The sequence below is a fragment of the Ixodes scapularis genome, unplaced genomic scaffold (assembly GCF_016920785.2).
Source record: "Ixodes scapularis isolate PalLabHiFi unplaced genomic scaffold, ASM1692078v2 PGA_scaffold0__279_contigs__length_252992795, whole genome shotgun sequence".
In the NCBI taxonomy this organism is placed as follows: Eukaryota; Metazoa; Arthropoda; class Arachnida; order Ixodida; family Ixodidae; genus Ixodes; species Ixodes scapularis.
Window position 1 is genome coordinate 52,647,652 of NW_024609835.1, and position 26,974 is coordinate 52,674,625.

The window sequence follows — 26,974 nt, forward strand, 5'->3', positions numbered from 1 at the left end:
GTTGGACAAAATCTTCCTCGGAACGCATCGATAAACGAAAACCGACTCGTGCTCATAAAAATTACCTAGCTGCACGTGCCACGCTCGTCGAGCACACCGCAAACGCCGACAGCCATGTTGGTTGTCTCTTGAAACCAAAGCGGAAAAGGCGATCTTGAGATATTTTTGAAGACAGTTGTGACTCTCTCTAGATTATTTGCTTCTCAAACATAAAACGCGGTAATTAAACATAAACAAAAACACAAACCTTTTCTTGTTTTCTTGTTCTTTTTTTTTTGCCCGGGAATAAAGAAAAGAAAATTCTCTGAGTAAAGTAAATTATTACAAAAGTTACAGTCATCCAAACTTGATAAATTACCACCAAAATAAAAGCCAGCTTCAGAATTTAAAACAATTTTGTATGAATATTTTGAGCTTTTAGTGCACTTTATAAGGTAATGTGAAAGACTATTCGCTGTGCAAAAGGTATCTCAGCCTGGAGAGGCTTCGAAATAAGCGACAAGTGACGTTCTCCCAAACCTGAAAGTCTGCCTTTGGTCCTTTAGACATTGAAAGCTCAAAAAAGAAATGATACCAAAGCGTTTTATTTTCGTCGTTGTGAAGAATTTGCCCAGCACGTATTTTTTACAAAAGCGTTTAAACATTAACCCTTTTTACTGCACGAATTTGAAAATGAATATCTCAAAAAGAACTCAAAAAGGCACTTACAAGTCAAAATACTTTTTTTTTTTATGAAGTTATCCGAAGCGACTGAAAACGATGCCTGGGCACTACTTTCAAAATTCAAAATTTGGGAACTCGGTAGTGAGGAAGTATAAAAACAACTCCCAGAAGCCGATTTTAAAGTTCCCGCGCGATCCGCCACAGTACAGTGACGCCAAAGATTAAGACGTCCTGCAACTCGAGTTTCTTTCACGCCTCCGAAACGTCCCTATCCGAAGTGTATTGTTCGCCCGCGGTGTAGCGGTGTAATGCCCAGGCATCGTTTTCAGTCGCTTCGGATAACTTCATAAAAAAAAAAAAAGTGTAGCGTCGAAAGAAACGCGCAGTGGACTTTTGTGCGCGACGTGAGGGGCCACGACGCGACGGTTTTGCATGTGAAAGGCTGTCCCGTCAAAGTCAAAACCGAAACTATGACACACAGACACCAAACCCAGTTGTTTTGACCATTTGACGATTCTCTTTTCGAAGTTTGAGAGGTCGTTGGGCAGCTAAAGAAGAGAATTTCGTCCGATCCCCAACTCACCGATCATCCTCAGTGCTACATATGCCGAGCGCCGCCATGTTTTTGGAGGGAGGATAAAAAACCAGGAGGCGTCATCACTCCAGACTACACTCTTAATCTGGAGCCGTCAAACGTCACGGCAATAGCCGTGACGTTCAAAGTTTTCAGGACTTAGCCACGAACTGATCCAGCTTCGTCAAAATAGCCGTGTACAACGTCACGGCTGCAGCTGACCTTTCCCCTCTTTGATGGCGCGAGTGGCTATATAAGTGGCTCCATAGGCGGCCCTGTAATTTTTGACGGCCCGTTTGTGCAGGGCCGGCAAAAACGGGCCGGCTATGCGCATAATAGCGGGGAAAAAAAACACTCTGCTCACCGCTAAATGGTGGCAGTTGTGGCCACCCAGCGTGCCCCGCGGGCGCAGCCAGCGGGAACGCATGCGCTTAACGATCCTTTCTCTTTTCAGTGTGCAAGAACGACGAATTTTGAACGTACGAAGTACGAATCTAATCGGAAGCATCTGCGGGTGACATTTGTTTTCTTATCATGGTGATGTAAGCCTATGTTAAAGTGTGCGCTGAAGCCGCGGGACAGTAAGTTAGTTCTTCAGGATGCTCACGTCGAAGGACATCATAGGAATTCAACGCGGGCGGTGTAACCATGAGGAAACATGAGAATGCCATGGCTTCACACGGCGCGTTTATCTGACGGCACGATCAGCACGACCACCACTTCTGAGCCAACTTGGCTAGTGCTGTTACTGCGTGCACAGTTTTCTTCAGCATAACCGGCTGGGCAATTATGTAGCTCACTGGATAACAACGGAATAGAGTCAATTGTTGAAAGAGTTCTTTTCTACCAACTTTTGTTCTCGCCAACAGAGGGCAAGTAGGACCCTGTCCTGGACGATACAGGTATCTATACATAATACTTTTGTATTCTAAGAAGCAGGTTTGGAATTGCCTGTTTTCATATTCGGATACCTGCTGGCCTCGCCGGTGGAAAGCAGAAAACAGGTTTACTTCGTTTCACCTTGGCATGGACTTACCATAACGGCTACAAGCGCGGATTCTTCACGTTTGACGAGGGCTCGGCTGTACACAAGCACTCATGGTGGGTGACAATTTTTAAGTTATCGGGTCACAGTCGCAGCCCTTACGGTTTGCCCAAATTGGTTTGCCTATGGTAAGGTGAGGCAAAGAAAGCTAGCCGGCTATGCCTCGACGGTGGCCACCAGCATTTTACAGCGAAAAGTTGTAAATAGTTTAATGGGGGCTACTTTTCTCTTGCCGAAGTGTCCGCCGATAGATCACGGCGTATACGGCGCACTCATCAGCTTGCCGTCCGAAGTAAATAGTCGCTCGTCTCGGCCGTCGCCGACGATGGCGTTGAGCAAAAGAGGACGGCCACACAAGGAACATGTATACTAAAATTCATGATGAATGTAACATCTAGAATACACTAAGTTTGCCCTTGTGCGTGCACCTACGTTTGCTCACGCGACCGTCGACGTCGACTGAAAGGTTCTTTTTTGTGTGAATGAATTTATAAGCTTTTATTAGGCTAACTGAATTTAAGAGATGTATTAAACAATATTTTGAAAAACAAATGTCAAACTATCTGTTTTACAATATTTGACGCAGTCTAGAAAGGTCTTTACCCTGACCTGACCATACTTTTAAATTTAGTAATTACAGAAAGTTCAATATTCAAAATTTTTGACACCATAATTATCCGAACGTGCAATTTTATGAATGTTCATATTAAACAAAATTAGCTTTTTATGTGCAACGTGTAGTTTTTGAGCAACGATTTAGCCGGTGTTTCATGACGTGGCCTGTAGGATATGACCATTGACCTGTAGATCCTGGCAAGTGGACAGCCTCTGCTCCCCATCCTGGTGGCGTCAAAATTTACTGTTTTGTTCCTGCTCTTCAAACTGCCACCAAAGCTATATGGTCTATTCATATAACGTCAGACTGCTTTTAAATGTCGAGTAACCACACACAAGCATGGCCGCCGAAAGCAAATGGGGTTATCTAATTGGCGAATATGTTTTGCTTTCTTTTGTTTTCCGTAGAGCATATGAATAAACATTATGTTAGCGGCCATGCTTGTGGCCGATGACTCAGCATCTGAATATACTCTAACGTCCAGCGAGCTACTTTCTAAAAACCAGCTGTTTGCTCAATTTTAGAACGTAATTAATCTACAAAACATGTTTTCTCTCCCTTATTCACTTATAATAATATGCTGAAAATTTTTAATCGCAGCAGCATCATGCCTTGACTACAGAGGTAATTGGCCTTCCAACGTGCCGTGGACACCCGTCTTGTGGCACGAAGCTCCGGCAGACTGCAACACATTTGGCTCGGAGAGCGCACCTGCAACTGCGGCGGGTCCTAATTCACCAGGTGTGTCAAGTGAAAGCAACGACCGTGCTTCCACCAATGTTTCAGCAAGTTACACAAGTTTTCATATACTTTTCTATTTTATTGTTTGAATGTGGTATTTATTACAAAAAAGGAGGCCTGTATCTTCAGCTGTGCATCTAATTTAAACAAATAAATGGAATGTTAACCTGCGGACCCACTGTTCTTTTAAATGTTTAGAAACCATCGGCCTTGCCCTTGAAACAATTCCTGTATATTTACTTTCCTCTAGAGCACTCGGGAAGTCAAGCTCTAAAAAAGTATGCAAATTGAGCTTGTCAATGCTTTTCCAATACGTGACTATGTGCATGACGTCTCGCAAGAAGACGTCAGGCTCAGTGCCACATCACAGCTTTATTTTTACGGTGAAAATTTCTTGTAATTCTCATTCCCCTGGCTTTCTTTGTGGACCGCAGCTGGACCCTCCGAGATACTCTGCGGGGGAGTGGACGACGGGACATTTTTAGAGCCAGCAGAAAACGGGCAAGCTAGAAAACGGGCAAGCTAGAAAACGGGCCAGCTAGAAAATGGGCCAGCTAAAAAACGGATCGGCGAGATCCAACTTGTCACGGCAAATTTTGGGGCCACCTAAAAAGGGACGGCAAACGGGCTGGCAATTTTAGGTGGCCCCAAAATTTGCCGTGACAAGTTGGATCTCATTTGTCACGGCTATAAGCGGCTCCAGATTAAGAGTGATGGGAGTTTCGGTATTTCTAAAAAAAGAAGGGCCGTAATGCATTCGCAATTTCGTTAAGAAACATGTTTTACAAATTCCGTTATTAAATATCATTAAAATGTCGCTTACAAAGCTTCCACATTTCCTATTCGATTACGTCACAAATAAAAGAAAAAGCAAGGAGGTGTGAAAAGGGAGAGAAAAACGCCAAAGATAAGAATGGGCGCGCGCGCGTAAAGAAGTTTTTTTTTATCGCGTTGTGATTCTTATTTTCTGTGTCTATGACTACAGCTTGCATTATTTTAGACAATCGAAAAAAATACGACCTTTGGGGTGTCAGCGCCCCTTTAAGCAGGCGCAGGTTGCTTGCTGCCTATCAAAGTAAAAAAAAAAAAAAAAAGAAATCGACCTGGGAGGTGAGTTTATCGATTTCCTTAAAAAAACGTGAAGGGACTAAAAATGTTTTGATCTCTTTATAGTTTCCACAGAGTAAGGGACTAAAATAAAAATAACGTAGGCCAAAACCACGGAAGGAGAGGGAGAGAAAGAAGTGGGAAATAAAGGCTGATTTCCACCATGGCCACCTTGCACACCATAACTAAAAAAAAAAAAATACAAAAAGAACTCACGTTTTTTATATTTTTATAAACAGAATTTCTGAAAAACAATTTTTTCTCGCCAAAGTTAATTTTTTTTTTTTTTTCGTTTGCAAGATTTGAGGTCAAACAACAAATTTTCATACATAATAACGGAGAAAACAACACAGCACACGGCTGAAATCTTTTTTTTTAATTTCTAGCTTTCCGAAAGCGCTCCATCCGGAGCGCGCATATTCTGCGGGCACATCTGGATCGACTTGATCATCTTCCGCTCGTAGATCTCTGGCAGCACTTGCTCCGTGGAGCGCCACAACCGTTCCGTGGAATCCCGCAGATCTTGGCGGAAGTTGACAAAAGGGCGTACGTCATTTCCTTTGGATACATGGTTTTGCGCAAAAAAAGACGGACACAAGAGAGAAACACAAACACGAGCGTGCTCAGCAGTGCGCATACGCTGCATGTGCGGCGAGGTTGGCGAGGTCGCCAGACCGGTAGTCCCGTCGAGTTCGCTCTGTTCGGATCCGTCGGTTGCTTACGTGGGATTGTGACGGCTCGAACGCTTCCACCCCGCGTAGATCAGGGATATAAAGCCGGGACTGAAGCGTGGAAAATCGTAAGCGCTGACATCTGTGATCGTAAGAGGGAAAACGAGAAAAAGGACAAAAAATTCGGATGCAGACGCAAGGTTAGGCCTGTTCATTTTGCAGCCAATGATTGTTCACCTTTTTACACTGCATGCCACCGGCGTTTTCTCGTGCAATAAAGCAAGAACAGATTTGTTACCTCTTTGTGTTTAGTAGTCTTACGTGCAAACTGATCCAGGCACATATCCAGAAGGGAAGGGGGTGCCCTTTTCCTTCAGGGCACCCGCCCCCCTCCCCCCCCTCCCCTGAAAAATTCCATTTTGCCCCCCCCCCCCCCCCCCCCCCCCCCCCGAACAAAATTTTGGCTACGTGCCTGATCTGAACTCACCAACGGCGAGCGCTCAGCGTGCCCCGTCGCTTCGAGGCGGCATAAAGGTGTGTGACGGTGGCGGACGCGGACGTCTTCCGTTATTTTTGACACGGGCTGCACGGTACGCACCTTTTCGCCCGGCCTTTGTCGCCTGTTATTTCTGCAGCTAAACAGTGACAGTTGTGAATGGTCGACGGAAAGCTCAGTCGGTTAAGGCGTTGGTCGGCTTGTCAAGTTTGAGCAGCGGCTATTTTGAATGGCCGACCGTCTCGGGCCAATCGGTGGGCAGCTTCAAAAGTGCGAGCCCATTTCCCGCTCGTCCATTCGGAGTGGGTCTTACGGAGCGAAAGTTTGTCTCCCTCGCGGATTTTAGAAAGCGCTCCGGATCTATCAGTGGAATTCCCAATTACTTTGTGGTTTCCATCGACGTCCAGCAAGCTTTCGATTAAAAACGAAACCCTAATATTGTGAGCAGGAGGGCGACTTTGAGCCAAATGGGAATTCGCACCAAATGGGCCAGCGAGCACGGGCACGTGAACCGGCCCCGCTTGAGAGTCGCGGTAATGGGTTGAAATATATATTTTTCTGCATTCACATTAAATTTGTCTTAGGATGCGTTGTTTTCCCGGGCAAGGTTAGCTCTACCTTTCGCAACACACCTCGCATAAAAAACAAACAAAAACATGCTTAGGGTAAAATTTAAATATATAACTTTTAAGGGGCATTGTCGCTTCTTGTTCAATACTATATTCCTGATTTACATTTTACGAAAAAGGTCGAACTAACCACAACCAACAAGTGAAAAAATGATATCTGTATTAGTGACATAGTACAATCCCATTCCATCAATAGGTCGATTTGCATTTTATTCAGTAAATAAAAGAAAGTTCTTCGAAGACGAACGGACGACCCTTTGCATAAGCGAGCAAGTAGCTTCGTTTGTCGATATTGCTTAGTGCAACTGTTTGGTGCTCAGGCTCATGCCGCGTATTTGAAGTGATGCTACAAACTTCTGCCATATTGGCAGCACAAAGCTACATTGAAACTAAAAGTCGTAATATCAGAAGACCTTAACTGTACACGAGCGCAACAAACAGCGATGGCTTTTGATGATAAACAGATAAAACAGTACTTGATCAAAAGAAGCGTGCTTGACATTAACATACCTGGATTGCCAACATATTGAGAACTAGCCAAGCGATAGCTGACGTCATCCCAACCAGTCGCCGTTATGTATATTATTGATTGTCTGAGTTTCCTGACACAAGCAGAATGTATTTCATCGTCCTTGGAGAGGAAGGGCTTCTCCGGACTGAACCAACTCTCCTGCAGCGAGGCTGCCCTGGGGATAAATATTAGCTATTAGAATTCCGATGCCCTTGAAATGCACCTGCGCCAACAGAGTTATACGAAAGGACGTTGCACCGACACGCGGCATACGTGGGAAAAATACGCACTTACTATGCGGGGTATCCGGATACCGCTTTGAGCATTAAAACTTGCCGATTTCTCTTTTGCTTGGGCAAGGGGGACTGCGAAAGTGCGTATACGCGAAGTCCTTGTCTTAGTATTAGTATTATTTTTTGCCGGCTGTATCTCCTTCTTGCCAAGCTTTCCTGCGGCACGGTGGATTCACCATAAAATAATAAAAATAAAGAAGAAGCAGGTTTCTTCACTTTGGAAGCGACAGTCAATTGACGGAGAGCGGAGGAAGTCTGAACTTACCTCAAGGCAGAAACACCCTCATTAGGCAGGTCTTCAGATTACCTCCAAGCCCGACTTCGATTTCGACATGTGCGCCGCCATTTGTAGTTTCGTAGGAACCATTTCTTAGTAGGTCTCTCCGCGATCTTGTGTTGTGCACCAGGGAGTAACGCTGTGTGGTTCTCCAAGGAATTGCTTCCACCGCCGCTTTTGTTTGTTCCCTTTGTTCCCAAGGTTTCTAGCGATCGTAAACGACCTTCTGTCTTCGGAACAATGAAAGAACGCTGCAAGTCATGGAACGTCCTATTGTTGACATCTGTCTGTATGATTAAGTTCGCGGTGAGCACCTCACATGAGAGGCCAACTGTTCATACGAGCCTTGGTGTCGTCGTTGGTCAACGCATCACTGTTGGTGGCCGCGACGTCGACGAATTCCTTGGGATACCTTATGCAGAGCCGCCTTTAGGAGAGCTACGTTTCAGGAAGCCTCAACCGGTACGAGCATGGAATGGTACGTTCAACGCTGTCACCAAGCCGTTGGCATGCAGACAATTCGAGATTGAATATCCCTTTTTTGGTGAAAATTTCACCCGAGACCATACCGTCAACTCTGAGGATTGTTTACACCTTAATATCTGGAGGCCCGCAACAACCCCAGGGCAGTGTTCGGGTAAGCCGACGTGTGACGCTATCTTACCCGTTGTTGTTTACATTCATGGCGGCGGGTTTCAGGCAGGAGACGCCACGACCTTTTTGTTCGATGCTTCGAATTATGTGGCGTTAGAAAATGTTGTTTTTGTTACCTTTCAGTACAGACTAAGCTATCTTGGATATCTGACCTCGGAAACGCCGGATCTTCCAGGAAATCTTGGCTTGTGGGACCAGAATTTGCTTCTGAAATGGGTGCGAGACAATATCGGGTATTTTGGCGGGAATCCAAAAGAAGTCACTCTGGTAGGACAGAGTGCTGGAGGAATTTCAGCTGTATTTCATTCTATTTCGTCGCATAGCAGCGGCCTCTTCAAGCGAATTATTCTGCAAAGCGGATCGCCATTTAATATGAACCTGTTCGGAAACCGTCGGGCGCTTTTCATACAAGTAGCAAGAGCCACGGAGTGCTATGATGAACAGAAAGACGAAAAGACCCAGGTGCCTGACATCGTCGCCTGCTTAAGAAATCTCGACGCAGAGATACTACACTCCAAGGTTATGACAATTGACTACAAGAACCAGCCTTTTTTCCCCGTAGATGACAATGATTTCTTCATGAACGATCCCTTTTCCCTGGAAACCTACAAAAAGCTAAACGTGACGGAGATACTGACCGGTTCCGTTTTAAGCGAGGGAAGCCTATTTTTGTACAACCTCTTGGAGAACAAGCCACAGGTCAGAAACGGATTACACATTGACTACAGGGTAGCTGCAGCTCTCGTGGTGTCCGCAGTGTTTGACCTTCCTTTAACCACCTCGAGGCAAATGGCTAAAGTTTACCTGGGAGACTACGACGTGGAATATGATACGGATACGGTGCTCAAGAAATTCGCCCGAATGGTCGGGGATTCGTTGTTTGACTGTCCTACCAACGTGCTCGCCGACATGGCCGCCTCACAAGGAATTCCGACCTACAAATACTCCTTCGCTCACAAGCCGTCCTTCGACTTTTGGCCCGACTGGATGGGTGTGACGCATGCAACGGATTTGCCTTTTACGATGGGCTCTCTTCCGTTTATTACGGACCTTTCCAAAAGCGGAGAACATTTCACAGAAGAAGCGAGGAAACTTCTAGCAAATGTCACGTATACTGAGGAGGAGAAGGAATTTATGAAGCAAGTCGTCGGAGCTTGGTCAGCCTTCGCCAAGAAAGGGTCAGTATTATATTTTTATTACGCCGTTGACATCGTGTGTGCTTTTGTTTGTCGTTCGATTGCATATAAAAATGCTTAGCCAAGCGAATCAGCCCATCATAAAAATACTATAATAAAATAACACAAAATAGTTTCTGTTTGATTTTCGTTTTCGAGAGACTTGCTGGAACCCATCTGCTAGCGATACATCCTTGCATTTATTATACAGGTTGTCGGATTTTACCTCAAACTGGTTATAACAAAAATGAGTAACAACAATTGAGAACATATATTAGATTCTCAGAAAATATTTGATTACGTTTCACGCTTTTTAAGCCCATTGAAAAATTGCGCACTGAAAGAACGTCGCGAGACCTGCCTACAATAACGTTTAAAATGGCGACGTTGTCATTCCAGTCACGTCGGTAGTCACTTGTGTCGTCGGCGCTCCCACCAAGGACACACTGCCGAGATTTTAGTGACATGACTAATACGACTACGTCACCCTTCCAAACGCGATTAGGGGCAGGGCTTGCGGAGCTTTTTTTTTTTCTTTGAATGGAATTTATAAATTGAACCTAAAACGCGATACTCGATCAATTAATATCTAAAAAACACTTATGTTTTTCCAAATTATTTTGATTGGTTTGGCCTGTATTAGCGAGTTCCGTCAATGATGACATTGCAACATGTCGCCTAATACTAATAATAAAAAACTTATCCGTTAGATGCAGTTGATTAGCCTGCTTACCATGACAATTATCACCTCATCCACTATCCGCTGAGAGTGAAAATACACGGTGAAGAAGAAACTCGTCTACCAACCTTTTTTCAAAGTATGTTCGAATTAAAATTACACACCCTCTGTAGGGTTAGTAATTTCACCTAGCTGGGCTTGGAGATTTGTGTTTGTCCTTTGTCCCCCTTTTCCCCTTCTTCAGGGATTATTATCGCCACACCCTGTATATCCCATTTTACTACTATATGCCCCGTAACCAAAATATTTTTGGAATGATCAAAACGTTGGACCGGGTCCCATATTGCTGATGCGTATTCGAGCTTCGGGTGCATACGTGTTCGATATAAAATCCGCTTGATAGGCGAAGGTGCTTAAGAAAACTAGCGACGTAGGTAGCCGGGGGAAACTTTGCTTAAGATGTAGGTGACCTGGGTATGCCATGGGAAGCTATTGGTTATTTTTACTCAAAGTAACTTTTTATTATAATGCTCAGGTTCCAATGTTGCTCAGGGTGCTCTTAATCAGTCGCATTTGCGGGTCATAACCTTACTCTTTGTGGGTCATAAAATACCATACTGGTGCAATTTATTTCTGTGTTGTGTGTGTTCAACAGAACTATAAAGTTTTAGTTTAGCAATATCGTAGGGTTGATAACAGGAGCTCGTTTTGCCACATAGAAACGCAGATTCAACACGGAACACTTGAAACCGCAATGCGAAGCTTCCGCTGAGCAGTAAAAAAAGTATCTTTTTTTCTTGTTTTTTTTTGTTTGTTTTCGCTTTCCATGGAAACTATACGCGAGTACAACTTGCGTATGCAAGACGTGTTTTGGAAAGCCTTCCACTATCAACAACCATGTTCTGCAATCCCACTATCTACAGGTGAATGAACTCATTTTCACCTGAAGGGCTATGGCAAAGAACAGGGTGTTCCCTGTTCTTTGTTCCCCCCCCCCCAAAAAAAAAAAAAAAAAAAAAGAAAAAAAGTAGTTTTTGTTAACCGGAAAACTAAAGTACGCATATTTGAACGCTCAGTCTCTGTCCAAATGTCGCGCTAGTGGTCCGGACCAAAGGCCAAAGTTTAAGAAACAACCTTTATCTTTTTCACATTTATAAGCAATTTTTCGAAATTTTTAATGGAAAAATTATGACTGACGAAGCACATGAATACATGGGGCTGAATGGCGCCAACGACCGGAAACGGGCCCAATTCATTTTCCCGTTGAGAGTTCGAGAAAATTACATTGCGTTTGATCAAGATAACGGTTAATTCCGAAGCAAGATGATCTGGCGGGCTAATTCTGAAGCTTTGGCATCTACTCCGGACCGCTAGCGCTATGTTTCGGCAAGAGAATGAGCGTTCCGCGACGCGTAATATATTTTTTCGGTGAACAATTTCCGCAAATGTTCTTTTTTTCGGGGAAATGCAAGTTTAATGGCGTGGTCAAACACGCTCGTTTTTTCTTGTAGCTTACCAATAAAGGGACGGCTTGCGATTAAAATTTACCCGTACGAATTGTTTCTTAGTAGACACCATGCCTTTAATTGACGCTTGGTCAATTGAACACCTGTACCATTACCCCGGTTTCTTAGCAATTGAATTTCGGACCATAATTTTGTTCATGCAAAAGTAAAATAACCGAGTACTCACGTTAACATTATTATCCCTCTGGAGCGCGTTGCACTGCCCCTTGTGCGGACACGGTTTTTACAGTTCAACTACGATTATAAGAACCAGTGGTACGCACGTTGATGTCTGAAGATGTCGACACGCGCATAGCTATCAGGTTGGAACGAACAAATGCCTCTACGCCGATGAACTAGTACTAATTCTTCACGAGCGGATGGGCCAGAAAGATTCTTCACAAGCAGCTTTCTGGGGTATTCTGGGGAAAATATGATTTTATCAAGTGACGTCGCATTTTTTAACATAATTTAACCTATAACAAATTTTAGCACATTTTAACTTACAATAAACACATTTTGAGCGTTATCTTGTTAAGAGTGCATTGTGGGAAACTGCTTCGCTGACTGCGCGATCAGTGACGCGAACGTACAAGTTATCTGGATAAGGGGGGAGCATGGTTCGGAAGGGACTGGTCAAACGTTTTGCGACAGCTTACCCAGCATGAGCAGTAGCATCTATAAAGGGAACAGTAGCGATGAGGTGGCAAGGGAACAGTAGCGACTGCGCTTGCACATGTTTACTAACATGACAGCAGCGGGGCACTGCATGCTCTGCAATGACGTCTGTACAAGGTAGATATTATTTAATGCCTTTGGTGCTCAAACTGATATAAATTGCCTGTGCTCCTAAACTGTCATTGCAGACCAGATGTACCACCGCGGACAACATGAGCTGAAACACCAGATCTGGCCTTTTTTTTTCGTCTGCGGTTCCGACAAACTCTACTAGCTCTCAATTCGTCAAATAGTACCCGAGTATGGGACCTTAACTTCGCATTCCACTTGTTTAGACAGTAGCTCTCTGAAAAACTGGCATGTTCGCCAAAAAAGCGCAAACGACTGTTTCAGCTCAGAGTGTCCGCGGAAGTACGTTACGCCTATATCTCTGACTTGGTAAACTAAAACATACAAAACAAAATAGCACAAGCTGCCACAAGAACAAGAATAAACAATTAAACCGGCATATAAATGTATAGTTCATAAACAGCAAAAAGAAAAAAAAAAGCTGTCACAAACTTTTAAAATTATTCTCTTTCACCAACGTCAGCGTTAGGACATACATTTATACATAAAAACAAAAGTCGCGCTTGACTGCACATTCATTGCGTGATCTTGTGGGCGCCATCAACACCGCGTGAATCGGTTACGTTTCGCACAGAGTGAGCTTGCTTTTATTCTTTTATGGTTTCCTCAAAACTTTTCCTTTTCAACTTGACCTCAGCGGCAAAAGAAAGGCACGCAGCGTTTTTCATCAAGGTCGACTCTGAGAATAGTCTTCTATAGAGCTGACAAAATTGCGTCGTGCTCCGTGCTGGGATAAATGCGTGCCTACCATCTTCGACCTTCAAGATCATCAAACCCGCTTCTCTCATTTGCGTCAACCTTCAAAACAAGTTTATTCCAAGATCGACTGGACGGCCAAGTATCATACCGGAACTCTCTAGAGCTGTCAAGAAACAGTTGCGTAGATGCAGGGGCTTTTTTTTCTTCTTAAGAATGTTTCTTAGCTTCTCTTTTTTTTTTTGTGTGTGCTGTGACTTACATCCATCTGTCGATTGGGCAGTTTTCTGTGTCAGCTGTTGGATTGTTGTTTGTCAATAGCCGCTTGAGCACAGTGTAGGCACAGGCAATATCCGCTTGAGCACATACGTCGTTTTAATAGCATGTTGAATAAGAGGTTTATAAGTTTAGCCTAACTTGTCTATTGTATAATCGAAGAATTCGTGACCTTACACGAAAAGACAATTACACGTTGATCTTTATACGTCTCCTCATTTGAGATGGTATCTTGTGAGCGAACTGAGACGTTAATACTGGTATTTCATAAACAATAGTTTGATCTTAATAATTTAGTTTGTAATCAGACGAAGGATTCAATTGAAGTTTTATGAGCACCGGTTTATTAAAACGAATAAAAATGGAAGTGTTGAGGTTACAACGTTTTTTGTAAACGAGCAGCAACGTTTTATGCGTGTTCTTCATATTTTATGAACATAAGTTCATATGCGGCTGACTATACTATCCGAAATATGATTTACTATTCACCCTCCGCTTAATCTAGTAGCAGACACGCTGCCACACACATTCAGGGTCGCAGCAGCTTTCATTTCGCTTTTGCACAAAGAGTGAGGGTAAGTTGCCGGAATGATGGAGCACTCCTTTCATCATTCCAGCAGCTTCAGGGAGCGACGCGTGGTGGAGAGTAAAGAGAGGGAAGAGGCCTGCAATAAAACAAAAATCAAAAGGTTTGAGGCGAAGCTTCGAGCTAATGTCATTCACCACAATAAAAGTAAACAGCTCTGAACAGCAGTTTACTCTGACTCCGCAGGGTCACGTTCACTCTCGTAAGCAGCCGCGCTATGAATTTTTTTTTTTTGTATTTCTAGATAAAGATACAAATCGTCACTCCGCTTGTCCCTGAAAACCTTTTTACGTTTGTTTTTTTCTACGAGAAGAACGCGAGCCGTGCGCCTATGGCAACAAAAACCCCAATGTCTCTCGCATTCTCGAGGACGAGACCCGTTCCGGTGAATGCACTCTTCATGGGAATGCGCAAAAGGTCGCTTGTCATGAGCTAAACCTGCCATTGTTGAACCCTCTTCGACCTGGACCCTGCCACGTGAGGAAAACAGGATGCAACAGCTTTTTTCTTCCATCGAGGTGCTAACGGCATATTCTGGCTTGCTGTTGTATTTGTTCCAAGGTACTGTGTGTGAAACACCGGTCGTTAAGATCGAAGCTGGACTCGTCGCCGGAGTGCGGAGCCCTCTAAGTGGCAAAGTGGTTGACGCTTTCTTGGGAATACCGTATGCAGAACCACCTCTCGGGGACCTTCGTTTTGAGAGAGCGGTGCCTGCGAAGCCGTGGAATGGAACCTACAACGCAACAAGTAAGCCAAGCCCGTGCGTGCAACTCGATTTCCCGTTCTTACCGGACACCGTGTTGGACTACTCTAACTCATCGGAAGATTGTTTGTATGTCAATGTCTGGAGACCTGCAGCGGCTTGCCCTTCACTCGGAAAATGCGACGCCAAGCTGCCTGTGATGGTATTCATTCACGGGGGCGCATTTCAGTGGGGCGATTCGGCTCTTTTTGTGCACGACCTGTCTAACCTGGCGGTCATGGCAAACGCAGTGACGGTGGGTTTTAACTACCGCGTTGGCGCTCTTGGTTTCTTGTCCACTGGAACAGCGGACCTCCCCGGGAACTTGGGTTTCTGGGATCAGCACCACCTTCTCAAATGGGTACAGAAAAACATCGGTTCCTTTGGCGGAGACCCGGCGGAGGTTACCCTTAGCGGCCAAAGCGCCGGTTCGATTTCAGCCTCTTTGTTTTCGATCTCTCCACAAGGAAAAGGTCTGTTCAAGAGACTGTTTCTTGTGAGCGGCACTCCCCTTTCCATAATCGTAGGCCAGGCGTACAAAGGAGTCTCGAAGTTCATTGGAACGGCTGCTGGCCAGGGGTGTTATGACTTTGCAAAACAGCTAGAAAAGCAAATCCCGGAGGTTATCACTTGCTTAAAAAAGGCCGATGCTAAGGTCATGCTTGCGAAACTGAAAGAGGAATTGCCTATTAAACAGCTCTATGCGCCAGTTCATGGGGACGAATTCCTTCCAACCGACCCTCTTGTTGATGCGTCAAGCAATGATATCAACACCAAAGAACTGTTTCTGGGGACAGTGAAAGACGAAGGTACAATCTTTGTTCATAACATCAGGTTGGCTGCGTCGCAGTTTGGTAATCTTTTGGCTACTGCAGATTACCGATTTGTTCTGACGTTTGGTTTGAGCACGCTCTTCGACATTCCTGTGCCCAAAGCTAAGAACATTGTAGAGCATTACTACGGTGACTACGACGTAAAGCACACTGATGAGGCGGTGATAACAATTTTCGCCCATATTTTCGGCGACGGTGGGTTTTACTGCCCCACCGTGCTATTCGCGGACAAGGCGGCGGCGCTTGGCATCAAGACCTACAGATACATTTACGATCACAGAGCTTCAATCAGCGTGTGGCCCAAGTCTTATGGCGTGGTGCACGGGGACGATGTCATGTTCATAATGGGATCGCTGCCTTTCATGTACGAAAAGAGCAAGCACACACCTTATATGTGGAGTATCGTCCATGATCATTTTGGACTTCGAAACTACACCAAGGCGGAGGATGACTTCATGCATCAGCTTTCAGACATGCTGTCCTCATACATGACGACAGGGTGAGTAAATTGATTTATATATTTTCACTGCTTTGTGGCAGAAGCTTTAAAGTTATGATTTACACTTGCGTAATTTATAAGTAAAATCATCAAACAACTACAAACGAACATACTTTCCGATTTTGTGAGATATAAATAACTCCAAACGATATGAAACAACCAAGATAAAAAGAAGCCGTGAGCGATACTAGGGAGTTTTAGCGAGTCGTTTTTCAAGCACACGGTTCCGAAATCACGAACGGTACAGCTGGTCCGTTCCGTGAAACCGTACGTCAAATTTGACATACTTTAGCGAATCGTGAAAGTGGCGCGACCGTGTAGACGATGATGATGATCATGCTTAATGGTGGCGCCATCTTCTAGTAAGCATGTGAAACATTATGCAACGTGTAAATCAGTGGCGACGGTGGCGGGCACCGTAGTGGCGGCAGTGGCGGTTCGTGTTTCCGGCGTACGACTGATGTAAACAAGACGGCCGACGTAACATTTGCCGATCGGAATTTCAAGAACTGCGAAGCTAGATAGAGTAAAAAGTGTAAACGACCGTAAAGGTATGTGGTGTGTCTCCGTCATCTTCAACTTTCTACGATCGTTCACGTTGTGTGCCGTCGAACCAAATCATTTCGTCTGCTCGCGGTGGCCACGGCAGCTAGTCTGTCCGCAGATCGCAAAGATTTACTAGCATGCTCAGTGTACAGCATTTACGATCGCTTGCCATTGTGAGCAGTTCTCGAAATGATTTGGTTCAACCTCTCAAATGAAGCAGACTTAAACAGGACGGCAAATCGCCTCCCGCTGTCCTAAGCCTAACGCTCGGCTGGGTCGGCGAAGGCGGTCGCCGAACCGAGCGCCATCTTTTTTTACCCGAGTCGTGAACGGTGCTGGGTGCGTTGCGGTGACGACTCCAGCGGCCAGAATGGGAGAAAGGAACGAGAAGGGCCTCCCGACTCCCCGAACGACTCGCGCGCGCATGCGCAGTGGCGTCGCGGATGCGTTCGAGGGCGAACCGTTCGTGTGGAAACGACCTGCTAAAACTCCCTATTAAGTCTTAAAAGTATATAATAAATGCATAGATACCATTAAAACTAAATGAAGAGGTAATATCGCAATATTTATAACACCAAACCGCGGTCACATGATGTGGTGCAATACAACCAATTTACTGACAAAAATAATTTGCACTTGAAAAAAACAAACAAAAAAAAACAAGTGCACATAAAACTCTTATTTGTTTTCAAAACTGGGATTCCGAGAAGGAAATAAATTTACACAAAAAGTAACTTAATAGGTAGGTTACTTATAGTAATTATTTAAACTACACACGACATTATTTGTTCGCTTAGCAGCAAAAAAATATATTAAATTATTTAGCGTTTCAGAGTTTCCTTGTGCGGATAATGGGTTCTGTGTATTGCACACAAATTCAGTTACCCTAAAAGAGTACCATTAGCAAGGACACGCAACATCAATCACGCCCCCAGACAAGGAGGAAATCCGGGGAATTGCTGGTGGCTAATGCAAAACGGAATATATTTACTTTAGCTTTTCAACGAATGTTTATGGTAGTTTTCTGTAACGCAATAAGCTAGAAAAAAAAAACGATATGATCGGAAGATTACTTTTCTTGTCAATATAAACCAACTAAAACGTTTTAATAGACTATTTACAATATGTACGAGAACCATAAGCATGATGAAACTGTAGTTATACGCTTTTCAAGCGTTCGTTTTCTATGAAAGAAAGATTTTGAGTAAACTACTAAAATAATTGTACGCAAATGAACGTGCCAAGTGTCATTTGTTTTATTGTTTTGCTTAAAAAAACTTACTGCTGTAACGCCAGTATGTGCAGCACGTGAAGTTACAAATCCATCAAGCCTTTATCATGGGAAAGTCTTGTAAATGAGCTCGTGATTGTTAAGTGTGATTATCACTCGTCCATTTGCTTTATTTTTTTTTGTTTTTTGTTTTTTTGTTCTTGCTTCTCAGTGTTACTGCGCGCGATAATTTCACAGGTATTTATTTGAACCACTGTTTTGATTTTTTCAGGAAGCCGACGATACCTTTGTCGCACGCCGAGTGGCCACAATACTCCGCAGAAAATCCTGACTATATTTACCTTCGACCCAACAATTATACGAGGGGTCGTGAGTTGAAACGACGCGACTGTGATGTTTGGAAGTCTATCTTGATGAAAAAGTAAGTGTCCTAATTGGAGCTTTACTATAATAAAAGACACCAAATGCGAAATCACCAACTACTGAAATCACTGTGCAGTGATTTCAGTAACTATTGTTTTTTCACTGCCGCTTGTCTAGCGCCCTGCGAAAAATACAACACGCCGTTGGGTTATTCGGCTAAGTGTGTCTGCGACTGTACGCACGAAAGCTTGCGAGAAAATACCTCTTTTGAATAGGTCTGAGTGCCTTCATTCACAATCACTTTTTCCTTCCTGACTCAATGGCACTTTGGTCTCCTGAAGGCCAAAAGGGACGATCGTGCATACTTTATGGATGACTGCTGCGCTTTTGGTTTTTATAAAATGTTTTGTATACCTTACGGAAGAAGCCGGTAACTGTATTAATACAGGAATGCTTCAGCTAAGCCCCAAGATAAAAGTCAGCCTTGATGCTTTCATTGGTAGATAAATACCTACTGTTTTCAAACAGACGTTTTTGATTTCGATATCACAACCTCTACTACTCATAGAGATATACCAACCGCTGTGTTTCAGCAAAATATTTTAAAACTTTCAGAAGATAGGGCGGATAACAAAACGAAGCGCTAGGGAGCAGTACCGCTAGTGCATAGGTGCGCTCAGTTAGGAAACCAAAACCTGAAACACGTTCAAATTAAGTTTTTTTCGACCCGCCCTAAAATGATGCGTCAGCCTTATAACTTTCTAAGATAAGTTGAGTTAAGAGTTTTCAATGATTGTCAGCAGGTTTTTAATGGGAGCCGTATGTTTATCTTAACAAATAAAAAGTTAATCAGTAAACTTAATTATTTAGTCAAATGATATGTTTCCTGTTATCCTTAATGTCCGCAGGGGCTAACTGTTTGTTCCAGGAAATAATTTTTCTATTTAACAACGACCCTATTTTTCTGTCGAATTTCTGAAATGCTTCTTTAAGCGCCCCGCTTTGTGTCTAGACTAAAATGCTGGGTGTTTCAACAACACACGTTGCGATAGAAAGAGAGGCTTTTTTTTTAAATTATCTTTCTTATACATCAAATGAATATCGGTTTAAACGACTGGTACCTAAAAGAAAACGACATAAAAGTGCCACAGGTAGAACTAATTCATAAAAAGGTATAAAATGATATATATATATATATATATTTATATATATATATTTTTTTTTACAGAAGTGGAGTGGCTGCCGCACCTATTATTCCTGATGATCCCTCTAACAAAAGAACGCCACCTGGAAAGAAATCGTCCACAAAGCACGAAAGACCAGCGAGTCACCCAATTTCGTCGTCATATATTTTGTCTCCATCCGTCCTGGTCTTCGATTTGCTTGCAGTTTTTGTTTGGTTTCGATTAGTGTGAAGACACACATTGCAATAGTTTGAGTGGTCAAAGTAAAGTTTTGAAACGTCTTTGCTAAAACGAAAAATTCACACGACGAGCTGGGAACTTCTTCAATTACGTCTGTTATGAACACATCTCTAAAGACCATGCACACAATGGGGATTACGAACACACTATGAGGCACACTATGCGCACTATGAGGAGCTTATATGCCTGCCCGTATGCCACTGCATCATTGGTGTCTGCAATACTCATGATATACAACTTCAGAGAAGTTTGCCAAAAATTATTTATACTCCATCCCGAAAAGTAAGTCATATCAGCACATTTAAGAAAAGATAGAACAGCCTTAAGACGCACAGAGTGTGACCTTTGATTTCGCCGCCTCTTAAAAGCAAGCAAATTTATGCACAGAGCACGAAACCCTGCAAAGACTACAGCCGAAGGCGTTTGTGTTTAGTATGTGCATAGTTTTTTGTTTTTTTTTGTTCAAGACACTGGGTTGGGGGGGAGGGGGGAGTATGCGTCAAGCTAGCAGCCTAAAAAAAGTAAAACCTATGTTCTTTATTTTGCCAAGCTTTATACGTAGATTGAAAACTCTGTATTATATTTAGCGCACATGGTTGTGGAAAATACGAAAGTAGGGCTCTTGAAAGCAAACAAATTACAAAAGGTGGGCGAATATTAGTTCGAATAGAATAGCGCTGCGTCATTCATTACCTTTGTAGTGCGAGGGCAACGTATAACATACCGGTTTCCTGTGCAGCTTCGAAGCTGGAGATGACGCCGCGCCATTAAATACGATAGCATTTAATAGCGCAGCAACATTTCCAGGCTCAACGAATTTATTAATGCACGAAGTTGTTGCGAAGTTCGTAAGCTACAAAAAATAACTCAAATGTATCTAACGGACATATTTCAACCTAGACAAAAAAAAAAAAAAGCGTGAAGACAGACGAATGAGCGAATTATTTTTGTTAAGATTTCACCGAGAACGCCGAGACAATCAAGATATACATACAGCGCATATTTTGTCAAAACGTGTCAAATTTGATTTCTTAATACAAAAAAAACTTGCCCAGGTTTATTAGTACCATTCTTGTTTCCCAGAAAGCTGTAACGGCCAAGCTAATATACTCGGTAACAGCACCTCAAAATGTTTGTCAAACTAAATAAATTATTTTATGTACAGAGACTCTCTGACTACATGCTTAGGCACGGCCTAATTGACGACAGGCTCAGCAGAATAGGCTACGACTGTATGTTCCTTTGTATTGTGTCAGGTGAAATTACAAGGCGCCAAGACGTTTGACTACCATGAAGTTTGGCTTAAGTTGAATACCGGGCATCACTGCAGAGATCTGTCTGAGCAAGAATTCACGCATACAAGCAGGTCGAATTCGTTGTGGTATCTTTTTTCAACAGGATGAACTGCTGTGATCTCCTGCTAGCGCTTACGAAGTGCTAAAAAACCCATAAAAAAACTTATAACATTGTTAGAGCCAGTATGCTGAAGGCAATGGTTGCAAACATGTTTTTTTTCAATGAGGAATAGGTCACCTCCTTCGGCCATATTTATTCATTTATTCATATTACCCCTAAAGGCCCTCGTGAGAGGGTATTACATATGCTGAAGACTGATTTTTGTTTTATGGTTTACTTACATTACTTCACTAAACAATGCAAGCATTGCACACAAGTTGGTTTAAGAAAAAATATTAAGGCATTCGTAAGAAACCTTTTGTCTACACTTTACTCTCACCGTCACATGTCTATAATTTTGAAAAGGCGGCGATCCCTTTCATGCATTCGTTCGTCAGCTAGCACCTTGATGCTAATGTAATTAATGCAAAGATGCACCAAGCTGGACAGGAATAACGATAATAATACCTGGAGAAGGGCGCTTTAGTCGCGCACGAATTACCTAGCTGTTTTTGGAGATTTCTGTTTGTTATTTCTCCCCCTCGTTGCCCCGTATCCAGGAATTATTATCCTTACCTGGACTCCATCAAAAAATGAGCTAGATTAAATGGCAATGTCTGTACTCGATTCACCAACACTGGAAACCGATTGTCTGATGTCAATTGTTGACAATAACGTCCCTTTCCCGCGCTTCTGCTTCCCCACGCTAAATATAGGGATAAAAGGTTCGCAAGCCCTATTAGATTACATATAAAAATTATTCTGGTCGGACCTTGTCTACTTCTTGCAAAAAGTTAATAGTGTTGTTTTTACTTGCCACTGATCCCTATTAGCCTTGTTCCACAACAGTTTAATGTGATTGAACTCGCAGTGGTATGGAGGCACTTGCTTGTAGCCGTGAATCGCCGCGATAGTGCCAATCTGGTATACAATATCAAGTGAGATTACCTTTTTTGAGAGCTCAAGGAGTTCATTCCTAACTATATTGAAATACCATTAAAGTTACTTTTTAGTAAGTCTTGCTTGAATACCACATTCCCGCGTTGGCGTTGAGGGTGTTGGGAGAAAGTTTGGGGAGAAGCTTGCTTGCAAACTACCGTTCACAGCCTTTGTTATTTATCTCAGTGTGGTAGTCTGCAGTGTTGCCTGTTTAGGCTCTGAAGAAGTCAGCAGCATTTTCACCGGAGCTTAGAGCACGTGGAGCAAAAACTCGCGCTGGAGATTCCAGGCCCGTTTCGATCTGGATAAGGATCGTACCGGCGTGCGGTCGTGTATCACTACTGCGTGATACAGAATAAAGACCCCAGGCCAGAAGTGGCACTGCACTGGCCAAATTTCTCATCCATGGCATAAACCACTGTCGCTGCACGTCAAAATCAGACCGACCTTACGGTGTATAAACACGAACATCCAATCTTCTTTTTTTATCTATTTTTGTCCCATTGCCTCCATCATGAACAAGATTATTCAGAGTTATTTTCCTGACGGCGCTGCAAGACCTGTTGTTATCAGCCCTTCACAAAATCACACTGCTAGAACTTCTTGGGCTTGTGCTGCCGTAGATATTACTTGGTACATGTAGCGTTAACCAAGCATTCTGCCAGGTAAAGAATGCGCCTGCAGGAAACAAAAAAACAAAAAAGGGACGCGATTATTTTAAATTTGACTTCTTATTCTTCTTTCACAACAACGGAACGTACAACCGCACAATTTACTACCTCCGACCTGATCTAGTAAGTATAAGGTAAACAAAATTACAGTTTCATGTGAAATCATTTTTTCTAGCTTGCGACTATTAACGTTTAAGGTCACACGCGAAGGGTTCACGCATTTTTAAATAGTGTGATTATTCGAATATTTGACTAATATGACGTTGCATACAAAGTTAAGAGGATGCGTGAGGCGAATTTAGTAAAAATATGCTACAGTGGCAAAAATATAAAGCCAGAAACACATCTGCCCTTTCCTTAAGATTTCTTAGTCGGCTTCAGGCCTCTTCGACGGCCAGCAATAATTTCGCTGCGTTTGATGAGTCAAAGTCTCCCTTTTCCTCTTCTCAAACGTTAAGCCGATATCCGTCGGCAACCTCCACAAAATCGTTTTGCTCATGTATGGCAACTCGTCGTCGTCATTCACTACTCTCTGTACGCGAACCCTCTCTTGCTTCAGGCTTCGCGTGCTCGATACCTTCACATTGAGAGGCCTTCGCTTATGAGACGCCAACTCGACTCAGAGGCGTTTTGCTTTGTACTCCAGAAGAGGGCGAGCGTACAGTAAAGTAGAATTACAATTTGCGGCACTTCAAGGAGAGACTTGTCTTGGAAACGCTCTCTTGCACTTGCATACATATTTGTGATATGCTTGCTGCGTTCGAGATTCCTGATGATTGGATTTTCGAAAACGACCAAGCAAGGGAGTTATTTGGAGTTGTTGCGAAGGACGCCATTTTCTCAAAACCGGCGGGAGAGGCGTCAGCCCCACGGATGATAGAAAAACGGAGAAAAGAGAAGGGATAAAGCGCGAAACAAACAAAATAATTAAATGTATTTAGACGTTTACTAAAATATTAAGGTGGACCAGTTGGTTAAGCAGGTCCTTGTCTGTCTTTTGCGCTATTCATGTAGAGTAATGTACAGTCGGGGACAAAAGTCCCCAGGACGTGGGAGCTGCGGCTGAAACGCATTGCTCTGCCATCTGCCGGCGGGTCGCCTGGTTTCGAGATCACACAAAAGCGCATGCGCGCCCTACTCTGCCTGCAAACATGTGCTTTTTCCCACTTTTCTGCGGCACAGCGCGTAACTCGGAATCGGGCACAGGGTTCCGCCTCGGAGATAGTGCTTGCAGCTTACGAGCGTCTGTTACATATTCTGAAACTACAGATACCGCCTGGGGCATTGCACCGCATTTCGCCGTGTCAGCGCACCTTGCTTGATAACCAGTTCAGCTTATTATACAATCGTGTGCGCAACAAAGACGAGGACAAAAGCAGAGAAGAGGACACAACAAGGCGCAACTTTCAACTGAATTTTATTGAAAACGTGTTCCGGTATATATATAGTCTCAACCATCGTTACAATGACAACAAAAAAAGACAAAAGTATAGGAAGAAAAACACCATGACAGAGCATAACTGGGAAACAACACTATCTCGTTCTCAGGAAAAACAATTCCTTCTCCGATAATGCGATCGACGGCATAGCAACACACATGTCTCCTAAATAATCAATGTGCTCGGCTTCTATGATTTCGCGAGTTACCGCTGACTTGCATTTCCCAATTTTTACACATTCATCCAACAGTGGGGTACAACCGCATGTCCTGCAATGCAAGTCAAGAAAGCCACCGTTCTTTTTTTGCACGTTGTTATTGTGCTCGCGAAGCCGATCATTTAGGCAGCGCCCCGTCTGCCCGACGTAGTGGCTGCCACAGGACAACGGAATGCGGTAAACCACGCCATCTGTACAGTCGACAAATTTCGTTCTGTGCTTCTTTTCACAACCGTGTTTGGCACGCACGCCAGGCTTTGATAGTTTGCACAGTTCCATGAGCTTATTGGGCGCAGAAAACACTACCTTTACATTGGATCGCATTGCTATTTTCTTTAGATTGTGCGACACTCGGTGTACATACGGAATCACAACAACTTTTCCTTTTTGTCTTACCGGCTGGCTCTCATTGTTTTCTACGAGACAGCGCTTTCTTAGAAGGCCTTCCGCGACCGCAACAAGAAGGTGTTTTGGATACCCAGCTGCGAGCAAGCGCAAAACTTGCTGATTAAAACCCTGGGGGATCAAATGCTCACAGGACTTTTTTAGTACATTGGTGAAACACAGGTTAACAATACTCCTTTTGAGTCAAAAGGAGTATTGTTAACCTGTGTTTCAAAAACAATTCCTTCTCCGATAATGCGAATGCCCACTCGAAGCTAGTCAAAAGTTTTGACTAGCTTCGAGTGGGCATTCGCATTATCGGAGAAGGAATTGTTTTTCCTGAGAACGAGATAGTGTTGTTTCCCAGTTATGCTCTGTCATGGTGTTTTTCTTCCTATACTTTTGTCTTTTTTTGTTGTCATTGTAACGATGGTTGAGACTATATATATACCGGAACACGTTTTCAATAAAATTCAGTTGAAAGTTGCGCCTTGTTGTGTCCTCTTCTCTGCTTTTGTCCTCGTCTTTGTTGCGCACACGATTGTATAAGATGTCAAACCAACTCGCCCAAACAACCACTCTTCTTCAGCTTATTGCTCAGTTGAGCGGCCGTGACTTCTTGCTTCATAGGTGCCATGTCAGTAAGCGCTATCTCCGAGGCGGAACCACGCGCCTGATTCCGAATTAGGCGCCGCGCCGCAGAAGAGCGGGAAAGCGCACGTGTTGGCAGGCAGAATAGGACGCGCATGCGCTTTTCTGTGATCTCGAAACCAGGCGACCCGCCGGCAGATGGCAGAGCAATGCGTTTCAGTCGCAGCTCGCGTGTCCTGGAGACTTTTGTCACCGACTGTACATGATTTTTTGGTATTAAGATTGCGTTTGGTGAAGATAAAAACGCCGGTACACTCTACGAATTCTAAACCGAGCGGGAAATTTGCAAGACAGTGTTACGAGTGTTGAGAAACTTTCGGCGTGTCTAAGAAAAGTGCTCCTGTTATCTACACGTAGCTATTCACAGTCGCTATTGCCCTGTTCATTCATCCAGGTTCACAATCCTCACTCATTGGAAATTATCGGTTGTATGTATATCAGACGTATTACTGCAGGATTCAATGTAGAGGGACGTATTTACAATAGTTCATACTTGGCTGTCGTGATTAACATGCACCTTTCGCAGGCAATTCACCGTAATGTCACACCTGTTGGGCTGGTGTTCTGATGATGTAATTAACAAATGCGGTAATGCTTTAGGCGCGCGTTTAAAAAGAGACATGTGGCGGGCATCTGGACTCATGTGTGCACATCAGAGGTATTTACATTACGTGTTTTTGCCATCTTTCCAGGTGATAAAAAAACGCATCCAGTTGAAAAAAACATAACGTTATGTAAGTTGGGAGTTCGGTGTTAAGTACAAAGCATTGCAAGGTTGAACAAAAGGAAGAACTACAGCGAATACCGGATGCGGGTTTCAGGAACTTTCCATTGCGCCATTTTCTGGCGCCAATGTTACAATTTACACCAGTCAGACCAGGACACCGTATTTGACAAAGTGGGCTAAAAGCATTATGCATTTTAAATCGTTCCTATATTTCCCACCACCGCTGCCAAAATTAAAAAAAAACATCGTGTTCGCAATATATCGTGAACAATAGACAAAATGGAGTCCATTGCTCGTATTAAATATAGATAAACCATTATTTTGAATGCTCTTAAAATAGTTTCTAGATTAAACAAATGGCTATGTGCTATTTATCCCGTTTGGTCGCCTTGTTTTCCAACCCGAGACCATATTCACAAATGTACGGTTTTTCGCTGATATAACAGACCTCAATATGTTGTCGTGTGGACAGAAGATTTCAGGTAAAAACACATTTAAGCTCTGAAGCTACAAAAACAAAATAAAAAATGATATCGTTTCTTGGAATGCCTAAAGCGTGATATTAATTTTACTCCCTGCCTTAAAAAAGGAAAAAAAGAAAAAAAGATTGGCACAGATGTGTTTATTTTGATATATTTCCGAGCAGACATCGAACATCTTGAAACCTCATCAAGCATATTTTATCCCCGAAATAGAAGCGTTTCAAAACAATGTTACGCGTTTATTGCCTCTGAGCATTCCCAGATTTGCAGCATCTTTATTCCAAACCGTAGAGCTAATCTTTCTTTCGGAATGTCCTTCTATATTTTCTCTGCCTCGTTCATCGCATGTATTGCGCAGTTTCTCTCTGCCAAGGTCTCTAAAGCGTTATTCATGGTCAACACTGTTTAACCTGCCGCACTTATTCATTTT

At 43.4% G+C, this 26,974-nt stretch overlaps 2 protein-coding genes across 2 annotated transcripts; both read left to right on the forward strand.

The window, feature by feature from the left end:
- Nucleotides 1-7,863: 7,863 nt before the first annotated feature.
- On the forward strand, nt 7,864-9,534 carry LOC121836737 (acetylcholinesterase-like). Its single transcript, XM_042291866.1, has one exon. The coding sequence runs from the start codon at nt 7,864-7,866 to the stop codon at nt 9,532-9,534; it is 1,671 nt and encodes a 556-aa protein (XP_042147800.1).
- Nucleotides 9,535-14,492: 4,958 nt separating this feature from the next.
- On the forward strand, nt 14,493-18,277 carry LOC121836738 (acetylcholinesterase-like). The gene is made up of 2 exons (XM_042291872.1): nt 14,493-16,075; nt 18,124-18,277. The coding sequence occupies exons 1-2, from the start codon at nt 14,493-14,495 to the stop codon at nt 18,275-18,277; spliced, it is 1,737 nt and encodes a 578-aa protein (XP_042147806.1).
- Nucleotides 18,278-26,974: the final 8,697 nt, after the last annotated feature.

What these genes read in the sequence shown, in the direction of transcription:
- LOC121836737 (XM_042291866.1), top strand. Translation starts at nt 7,864, where the DNA reads ATGAAAGAACGCTGCAAGTCATGGAACGTCCTATTGTTGACATCTGTC.
- LOC121836738 (XM_042291872.1), top strand. Translation starts at nt 14,493, where the DNA reads ATGCAACAGCTTTTTTCTTCCATCGAGGTGCTAACGGCATATTCTGGC. An exon ending in TCCTCATACATGACGACAGG is followed by an intron (nt 16,076 to 18,123) that starts GTGAGTAAATTG and finishes TGATTTTTTCAG; the next exon opens with GAAGCCGACGATACCTTTGT.